Source organism: Ipomoea triloba, chromosome 3 (assembly GCF_003576645.1).
Source record: "Ipomoea triloba cultivar NCNSP0323 chromosome 3, ASM357664v1".
Taxonomy (NCBI): Eukaryota; Viridiplantae; Streptophyta; class Magnoliopsida; order Solanales; family Convolvulaceae; genus Ipomoea; species Ipomoea triloba.
In genome coordinates, this window is record NC_044918.1 from 25,152,594 (window position 1) to 25,162,657 (window position 10,064).

Genomic DNA, 10,064 nt, shown 5'->3' on the forward strand with positions numbered 1-10,064 from the left:
TATTATAATATATGTGATTGTTTGTATTAAATGTATATGTTGTGTAATATGTGGCAGTGTGTGTGGCGTACGTGTAGTGTATATATATATAAACTATATATTAATTTGTTCTTGAGCCATATATATATAAAATAGGTATATAAAGTCTCATTTTAATTGAGACGGGGAGTGATTGTCTCTATTTGTCTTTCAATTATAATTAACATATTTATGTTGTATATAAATATAATGATAATTAGTATTAATAATAATTATAATAATAATAATTAAGTAGAAAGGGGTTACGTACGGTTATTAATAATTAGAAGAGGGAAAGATAGCATTTAGCGTATTCTGGTTCCTCATCTTTACGTAAACGTCAGAGAGAGAAGAGAAAGGGAGAGTGAAGAGAAAGGGAGAAAGAAAGAAAGAGAGAGAGAGAGAGACGCTGCCGACGGGACAAGGGTGGTGGAACTGCGACCTTCGACCTGGGTCTTCTTCTCCGGCGATCAGCGGTGTGCAACGGCGAGCTCTCGGCGACCTTTGATGAACATTGGCTGTGAATAGCGGCTGTGGGTGGCAAGTTCCTCCGATAGTGTCTCCGGTGGCGTTATCGGCGGCAGTAGTAGCTGCGTCAGTGGCTCTTTTCCGGCGAGCTTTTGACCGGCGACGATGGCGTGGTGGAACGGTGATGGTGAAAACCGGCTTCTTCCTCCATTGCAGGCGGCGATGGCGATGGTGTCCGACGGTGTGGTTGCTGTTTTGGACGTGAGTTGATGGTGATGATGAACATGGTAAATAATAATTATAATAATATGATATTGATGGATTAGTAATCAAGTTAAATGATGAAGTGAATAATTAGTGAAGTTGATGATGATAGAAATGATGAAGCAAAAGGATGAAAGAAGATATATAATATACGTACTGTGCTAGTATAATAATAATAATATTAGTAATAATAATAATAATTGGATTATTATTATTTAGGTCTGCAAGTTCCTTATCAGATTAATCAGGTTGCTATAAGGTATTGGCAGGAACTTAGGCTTCAAGGGTAAGACTTATGTCTACTCAAAATTTATTTACCCCGAAACAAAATTATTTAATATGTGCTTACGTGTGTTGTATGTTTAAATCTATTGAAAATAGATTTATTATTATTATTGATAAAGATGTGAAATTTATGAGTAAATGACTTATGAAAAATTATTGGATTTATGTTGATTATGTGATAGTAAGTTTTCACATTCATCAAAATTTATTTATTTTACCCAAAGTATGTAAAAATATTTTTTTTATGATGTGCAAGTATGATTGTTATGTGGTTCATAAAAATTATGCTGCAACTATATGAAAGTATGTACGTGTATAGGTATACGAATTGTTTGAATTGCAAACGCATATTATATACGTTTTGAATATATGCTTAATTAAATGGTGAAGTGATTAAGTACAAATATTGATGTGTGGTTCGTATATAATTAAGTGTGGTTGGTGTACTGATTTACAAATATGTTATGATGTGGATTCATATGGCAGATTATGGGTACACATGCATATATTTTAATCTTGGGGAATATAAAATATATGTTAATTGAAAAGTATAGGTTTATGTACCATCTTGTACACTATGTTCGTGGGAATGCATGATATGTGTCTAAATGAGTGTGTTCGTGTACTATAGGTATTATATAGTCATACTGGATATGTATTTGGCGGATATATGTATAAATATTTGGCTGGGTAATTTTGATGTTATATATATACATATTCGTATATTGAAAGTAATAAATTATTATGGTGGATTATATTTATTTTAGAGAAATTATATTGTGGACTAAAAATGATTTTGAGAGCCTAAGGGCTATATTTTATTACATAAAATATTTTGAAAACTTATGGAAGATATGTGACTTGGAAATTGTGGAGTATTCAGTTGTATGTTGGATACTAGGGCTATGCCCTGTTGTGGAGTGGTTAGGGTAAACCTACCACTAGGGTTCATACCCTGTTTGAGGAGTATTCGGTAGGAACAATCCCCGGATACTAGGGCATTATTGTCCTGTTGATTTGAGGAGTGGTTAGGTTTTTGCCTACCACTAGGGTCTATGTACCCTGTTTTGAGGAGTATTCGGTAGGAAAAATCCCCGAATACTAGGGCTAGTAACTTCCCAGTGAGGCTTGGAATCCTCACTCGGGGGTGTGCACACTTAAGGGTGAGGCTTGGAATCCTCACTCGGGGGTGTGCACACTTAAGGTTAGAGTCCTGATTCCATTAGAAATGGGAAATATACTTAAGGTTAGAGTCCTGATTCCATTAGAAATGGGAAATATGTGGAGTGTTCGGATGTGTGGAAAGCACCGTTCACTAGGGCCTAAGAATAAAGGACCCTGTGGAAAGCACCGTTCACTAGGGCCTAAGAATAAAGGACCCTGTCCCGTTTATTTGTGATTGATATGCTTCCATATGTATTTTATAGTGTGCAAGTATGACACAAAGTTAAGTTTTTAAGAAATTTGAGAATATGATTTTTGAGAAGTATATTATGGTAAATAAAGGATTAAATCCTATTATTTATGAAAGTGGAAAAAAATGTGGATATTATGGAATATTATGTGGAGTTAAATAATTATTTATGTGAGTGAATTGGTATTGGATTTCTATTATTTATGAAAATGATAAGTTGTGAAAGTAGAATATTTTATGAGGAATTAAATGATTATTTGATTATTATTGATTATGAAATGTCATATGAAATTAGAATCCATGATAAATTGATTGAATTGAGAATGAGTATATTCTAATGGATTAAAAATGATTATGTGGATGAGTATAAAATATTCTATGGGGTTAATATGGAATTATGTGCTCCAAAGTGCTATGTGCTATGTGAAAAAAAATGATTTACGGGGTGGAGTAAGTCTTACCAGCCGTCGTGCTGACTTTGTTTCCCCTTTAGTTAATTTTGCAGGTGATGATTGCATGAAAATTTGGAGCATTGAGCATGAGAGCGACTCGTTTTATTAGATTAAATGTATTGGATTTTCTTTTAATTATTAAAGAATTTTAGAACTTGTTCTAGAATTTTTAGTACTTGATTTATTATAATGTGTTTAGAGATGGGGTTATAATTATAGTGGTTTTAGCCTGTGCGTTTGAGTATGAGATACTCGAACGTGGCATGACACTCTTTTTCCTTTCTTGTTGTAGAAAGCTTCCGCTATTGTAAAAGTTATTTGTAAATAAAAAAAAAATTAAATTACCCGTATTTTCTTAAGTGGAAAAAGTGGGGTGTTACATGATTTATTATAATGTGTTTAGAGATGGGGTTATAATTATAGTGGTTTTAGCCTGTGCGTTTGAGTATGAGATACTCGAACGTGGCATGACACCCTTTTTCCTTTCTTGTTGTAGAAAGCTTCCGCTATTGTAAAAGTTATTTGTAAATAAAAAAAAAAATTAAATTACCCGTATTTTCTTAAGTGGAAAGAGTGGGGTGTTACATGATTTATTATAATGTGTTTAGAGATAGGGTTATAATTGTAGTGGTTTTAGCCTGTGCGTTTGAGTATGAGATACTCGAACTAGTGGTTTTAGCCTGTGCGTTTGAGTATGAGATACTCGAACGTGGCATGACACCCTTTTTCCTTTCTTGTTGTAGAAAGCTTCCGCTATTGTAAAATTTATTTGTAAATAAAAAAAAATTAAATTACCCGTATTTTCTTAAGTGGAAAAAGTGGGGTGTTACATTATGTCATTAGCATAAAGATCTATAGGGATAGATCCCGAGGCATTCTGGGGCTATCGCAGGAAACCTATATCAACAAAGTCTTAGAAAGATTTCAAATAAAGGATTGTTCACCGAGTCCAACTCCTATCATGAGATTTGATAAATTTAGTTTGGACTAGTGTCCAAAGAATGGTTTGGAAAGAGAATCCATAATGAATATTCCTTATGCTTCAGTTGTCGGTTATCTCGGGTATGTTCAAGTATGTACTATGCCGGACATCGCCTTTGCTGTTGGAATGCTGGGACGATATCAGCCTGTGCGTTTGAGTATGAGATACTCGAACGTGGCATGACACCTTTTTCCTTTCTTGTTGTAGAAAGCTTCCGCTATTGTAAAAGTTATTTGTAAATAAAAAAAAAATTAAATTACCCGTATTTTCTTAAGTGGAAAGAAGTGGGGTGTTACATGATTTATTATAATGTGTTTAGAGATGGGGTTATAATTTAGTGGTTTTAGCCTGTGCGTTTGAGTATGAGATACTCGAACGTGCATGACACCCTTTTTCCTTTCTTGTTGTAGAAAGCTTCCGCTATTGTAAATTTATTTGTAAATAAAAAAAAAAAATTACCCATTTTCTGTAAAGGTGTTTCTGTATAAATGTGTTTGAAATTATAATGTGGGTTGCCTGTGTTAGTGAACGAACTGATACCTTGTGAGCCCGATTGTAAATTTATTTGAATAAAAATAATCCATTTCAAGAAAAGTGGGTGAATAGCTTAGTAAGACTAGGGATAGATCCCGAGGCATTCTGGGGCTATCGCAGGAAACCTATATCAACAAAGTCTTAGAAAGATTTCAAATAAAGGATTGTTCACCGAGTCCAACTCCTATCATGAGATTTGATAAATTTAGTTTGGACTAGTGTCCAAAGAATGGTTTGGAAAGAGAATCCATAATGAATATTCCTTATGCTTCAGTTGTCGGTTATCTCGGGTATGTTCAAGTATGTACTATGCCGGACATCGCCTTTGCTGTTGGAATGCTGGGACGATATCAAAGTGATCTGGGNAATTGTTCTTGAGCCATATATATATATAAATAGTTCTTGAGCCATATATATATAAAATAGGTATATAAAGTCTCATTTTAATTGAGACGGGGAGTGATTGTCTCTGTTTGTCTTTCAATTATAATTAACATATTATGTTGTATATAAATATAATGATAATTAGTATTAATAATAATTATAATAATAATAAGTAGAAAGGGGTTACGTACGGTTATTAATAATTAGAAGAGGGAAAGATAGCATTTAGCGTATTCTGGTTCCTCATCTTTACGTAAACGTCAGAGAGAGAAGAGAAAGGGAGAGTGAAGAGAAAGGGAGAAAGAAAGAAAGAGAGAGAGAGAGAGACGCTGCCGACGGGACAAGGGTGGTGGAACTGCGACCTTCGACCTGGGTCTTCTTCTCCGGCGATCAGCGGTGTGCAACGGCGAGCTCTCGGCGACCTTTGATGAACATTGGCTGTGAATAGCGGCTGTGGGTGGCAAGTTCCTCCGATGTGTCTCCGGTGGCGTTATCGGCGGCAGTAGTAGCTGCGTCAGTGGCTCTTTTCCGGCGAGCTTTTTGACCGGCGACGATGGCGTGGTGGAACGGTGATGGTGAAAACCGGCTTCTTCCTCCATTGCAGGCGGCGATGGCGATGGTGTCCGACGGTGTGGTTGCTGTTTTGGACGTGAGTTGATGGTGATGATGAACATGGTAAATAATAATTATAATAATATGATATTGATGGATTAGTAATCAAGTTAAATGATGAAGTGAATAATTAGTGAAGTTGATGATGATAGAAATGATGAAGCAAAAGGATGAAAGAAGATATATAATATACGTACTGTGCTAGTATAATAATAATAATATTAGTAATAATAATAATAATTGGATTATTATTATTTAGGTCTGCAAGTTCCTTATCAGATTAATCAGGTTGCTATAAGGTATTGGCAGGAACTTAGCTTCAAGGTAAGACTTATGTCTACTCAAAATTTATTTACCCGAAACAAAATTATTTAATATGTGCTTACGTGTGTTGTATGTTTAAATCTATTGAAAATAGATTTATTATTATTATTGATAAAGATGTGAAATTTATGAGTAAATGACTTATGAAAAATTATTGGATTTATGTTGATTATGTGATAGTAAGTTTTCACATTCATCAAAATTTATTTATTTTACCCAAAGTATGTAAAAATATTTTTTTTATGATGTGCAAGTATGATTGTTATGTGGTTCATAAAAATTATGCTGCAACTATATGAAAGTATGTACGTGTATAGGTATACGAATTGTTTGAATTGCAAACGCATATTATATACGTTTTGAATATATGCTTAATTAAATGGTGAAGTGATTAAGTACAAATATTGATGTGTGGTTCGTATATATTAAGTGTGGTTGGTGTACTGATTTACAAATATGTTATGATGTGGATTCATATGGCAGATTATGGGTACACATGCATATATTTTAATCTTGGGGAATATAAAATATATGTTAATTGAAAAGTATAGGTTTATGTACCATCTTGTACACTATGTTCGTGGGAATGCATGATATGTGTCTAAATGAGTGTGTTCGTGTACTATAGGTATTATATAGTCATACTGGATATGTATTTGGCGGATATATGTATAATATTTGGCTGGGTAATTTTGATGTTATATATATATACATATTCGTATATTGAAAGTAATAATTATTATGGTGGATTATATTTATTTTAGAGAATTATATTGTGGACTAAAAATGATTTTGAGAGCCTAAGGGCTATATTTTATTACATAAAATATTTTGAAACTTATGGAAGATATGTGACTTGGAAATTGTGGAGTATTCAGTTGTATGCTGGATACTAGGGCTATGCCCTGTTGTGGAGTGGTTAGGGTAAACCTACCACTAGGGTTCATACCCTGTTTGAGGAGTATTCGGTAGGAACAATCCCCGGATACTAGGGCATTTATTGTCCTGTTGATTTGAGGAGTGGTTAGGTTTTGCCTACCACTAGGGTCTATGTACCCTGTTTTGAGGAGTATTCGGTAGGAAAAATCCCGAATACTACTAGGCTAGTAACTTCCCGGTGAGGCTTGGAATCCTCACTCGGGGGTGTGCACACTTAAGGTTAGAGTCTGATTCCATTAGAAATGGGAAATATGTGGAGTGTTCGGATGTGTGGAAAGCACCGTTCACTAGGGCCTAAGAATAAAGGACCCTGTCCCGTTTATTTGTGATTGATATGCTTCCATATGTATTTTATAGTGTGCAAGTATGGCACAAAGTTAAAGTTTTTAAGAATTTGAGAATATGATTTTTGAGAAGTATATTATGGTAAATAAAGGATTAAATCCTATTATTTATGAAAGTGGAAAAAATGTGGATATTATGGAATATTATGTGGAGTTAAATAATTATTTATGTGAGTGAATTGGTATTGGATTTCTATTATTTATGAAAATGATAAGTTGTGAAAGTAAATATTTTATGAGGAATTAAATGATTATTTGATTATTATTGATTATGAAATGTCATATGAAATTAGAATCCATGATAAATTGATTGAATTGAGAATGAGTATATTCTAATGGATTAAAAATGATTATGTGGATGAGTATAAAATATTCTATGGGGTTAATATGGAATTATGTGCTCCAAAGTGCTATGTGCTATGTGAAAAAATGATTTACGGGGTGGAGTAAGTCTTACCAGCCGTCGTGCTGACTTTGTTTCCCCTTTAGTTAATTTTGCAGGTGATGATTGCATGAAAATTTGGAGCATTGAGCATGAGAGCGACTCGTTTTATTAGATTAAATGTATTGGATTTCTTTTAATTATTAAAGAATTTTAGAACTTGTTCTAGAATTTTTAGTACTTGATTTATTATAATGTGTTTAGAGATGGGGTTATAATTATAGTGGTTTTAGCCTGTGCGTTTGAGTATGAGATACTCGAACGTGGCATGACACTCTTTTTCCTTTCTTGTTGTAGAAAGCTTCCGCTATTGTAAAAGTTATTTGTAAATAAAAAAAAAATTAATTACCCGTATTTTCTTAAGTGGAAAAAGTGGGGTGTTACATGATTTATTATAATGTGTTTAGAGATGGGGTTATAATTATAGTGGTTTTAGCCTGTGCGTTGAGTATGAGATACTCGAACGTGCATGACACCCTTTTTCCTTTCTTGTTGTAGAAAGCTTCCGCTATTGTAAAGTTATTTGTAAATAAAAAAAAAATTAAATTACCCGTATTTTCTTAAGTGGAAAGAGTGGGGTGTTACATGATTTATTATAATGTGTTTAGAGATAGGGTTATAATTGTAGTGGTTTTAGCCTGTGCGTTTGAGTATGAGATACTCGAACGTGGCATGACACCCTTTTTCCTTTCTTGTTGTAGAAAGCTTCCGCTATTGTAAAATTTATTTGTAAATAAAAAAAAATTAAATTACCCGTATTTTCTTAAGTGGAAAAAGTGGGGTGTTACATTATGTCATTAGCATAAAGATCTATAGGGATAGATCCCGAGGCATTCTGGGGCTATCGCAGGAAACCTATATCAACAAAGTCTTAGAAAGATTTCAAATAAAGGATTGTTCACCGAGTCCAACTCCTATCATGAGATTTGATAAATTTAGTTTGGACTAGTGTCCAAGAATGGTTTGGAAAGAGAATCCATAATGAATATTCCTTATGCTTCAGTTGTCGGTTATCTCGGGTATGTTCAAGTATGTACTATGCCGGACATCGCCTTTGCTGTTGGAATGCTGGGACGATATCAAAGTGATCTGGGTTTAGACCACTGGAGAGCTGCAAAGAAGGTTTTGAGGTATCTCAAGGTTACCAAGGATTTATCAAGCTTGTGTTCAGGAAGATGAACACTTTGGACATTGTTGGGTACTCTGATGCGGACTTTGCCGGTTGCGTTGATTCTCAGAAATCAACTTTGCGAAACATTTTCATTATGGCTGGTAGAGCTATTTCATGGAGAAGTGTTAAACAAACTCTTGTCACCATTTCAACCATGGAAGTCGAGTTCGTTTAATTTCTTGTTTTGAGGCTACATCTCAAGATGTATGGCTTAAGAATTTCATTTCAGGGCTTAGAATTATGGATTCTATTTCTAAGCCGTTAAAGGTTTATTGTGACAACTCAGCTGCAGTCTTCCTAGCTAAGAACAATAAGAATGGGAGTCGAAGCAAGCATATTGACACCAAGTACTTGGTCATCAGGCGCCGATTAATCCCCGCCTAGGCGTCCTAGGCGCTAGGCGCTGCCCAAGCGCCGACGGAGTGCCTAGCGATTTTTTCAACCATAGTATTACGAGGAAATATCTCTATAGTTTAGTTTTTTTTTTGTTTCTTTGGGTTTTTGTCGTGCACCAAAGAGGGAGAATGTAACATTTTCCATTAGGAAAAATATTTAAATGGTGCAAGACATTATGGAATTTAGTTTGGACTAGTGTCCAAAGAATGGTTTGGAAAGAGAATCCATAATGAATATTCCTTATGCTTCAGTTGTCGGTTATCTCGGGTATGTTCAAGTATGTACTATGCCGGACATCGCCTTTGCTGTTGGAATGCTGGGACGATATCAAAGTGATCTGGGTTTAGACCACTGGAGAGCTGCAAAGAAGGTTTTGAGGTATCTCAAGGTTACCAAGGATTTATCAAGCTTGTGTTCAGGAAGATGAACACTTTGGACATTGTTGGGTACTCTGATGCGGACTTTGCCGGTTGCGTTGATTCTCAGAAATCAACTTTGCGAAACATTTTCATTATGGCTGGTAGAGCTATTTCATGGAGAAGTGTTAAACAAACTCTTGTCACCATTTCAACCATGGAAGTCGAGTTCGTTTAATTTCTTGTTTTGAGGCTACATCTCAAGATGTATGGCTTAAGAATTTCATTTCAGGGCTTAGAATTATGGATTCTATTTCTAAGCCGTTAAAGGTTTATTGTGACAACTCAGCTGCAGTCTTCCTAGCTAAGAACAATAAGAATGGGAGTCGAAGCAAGCATATTGACACCAAGTACTTGGTCATCAGGCGCCGATTAATCCCCGCCTAGGCGTCCTAGGCGCTAGGCGCTGCCCAAGCGCCCGAGGAGTGCCTAGCGATTTTTTCAACCATAGTATTACGAGGAAATATCTCTATAGTTTAGTTTTTTTTTTGTTTCTTTGGGTTTTTGTCGTGCACCAAGAGGGAGAATGTAACATTTTCCATTAGGAAAAATATTTAAATGGTGCAAGACATTATGGCTCCTAATTTGACCATTAAGTGGTGCCATAAATTGAGTTGTA

General features: G+C 35.0%; 2 protein-coding genes and 1 long non-coding RNA gene across 3 annotated transcripts; all 3 read left to right on the forward strand.

Moving 5' to 3' along the window:
* The first annotated feature begins 355 nt into the window (after nt 1-355).
* On the forward strand, nt 356-3,289 carry LOC116014462. Its single transcript, XR_004097393.1, has 3 exons — nt 356-773; nt 970-1,036; nt 2,943-3,289. It is a non-coding gene; the product is annotated as an uncharacterized LOC116014462 (long non-coding RNA).
* A 5,154-nt stretch (nt 3,290-8,443) lies between these two features.
* On the forward strand, nt 8,444-8,808 carry LOC116013126 (secreted RxLR effector protein 161-like). Its single transcript, XM_031252781.1, has 2 exons — nt 8,444-8,592; nt 8,634-8,808. The coding sequence occupies exons 1-2, from the start codon at nt 8,444-8,446 to the stop codon at nt 8,806-8,808; spliced, it is 324 nt and encodes a 107-aa protein (XP_031108641.1).
* Nucleotides 8,809-9,258: 450 nt separating this feature from the next.
* Nucleotides 9,259-9,623, forward strand: LOC116013127 (secreted RxLR effector protein 161-like). Its single transcript, XM_031252782.1, has 2 exons — nt 9,259-9,407; nt 9,449-9,623. The coding sequence occupies exons 1-2, from the start codon at nt 9,259-9,261 to the stop codon at nt 9,621-9,623; spliced, it is 324 nt and encodes a 107-aa protein (XP_031108642.1).
* Nucleotides 9,624-10,064: the final 441 nt, after the last annotated feature.

Bases quoted from the DNA above. Each gene is read 5' to 3' on its own strand.
- LOC116013126 (XM_031252781.1), top strand. From the start codon at position 8,444: ATGAATATTCCTTATGCTTCAGTTGTCGGTTATCTCGGGTATGTTCAA. The intron at 8,593-8,633 runs GTATCTCAAGGT...GCTTGTGTTCAG, and splicing joins GCTGCAAAGAAGGTTTTGAG to GAAGATGAACACTTTGGACA.
- LOC116013127 (XM_031252782.1), top strand. From the start codon at position 9,259: ATGAATATTCCTTATGCTTCAGTTGTCGGTTATCTCGGGTATGTTCAA. The intron at 9,408-9,448 runs GTATCTCAAGGT...GCTTGTGTTCAG, and splicing joins GCTGCAAAGAAGGTTTTGAG to GAAGATGAACACTTTGGACA.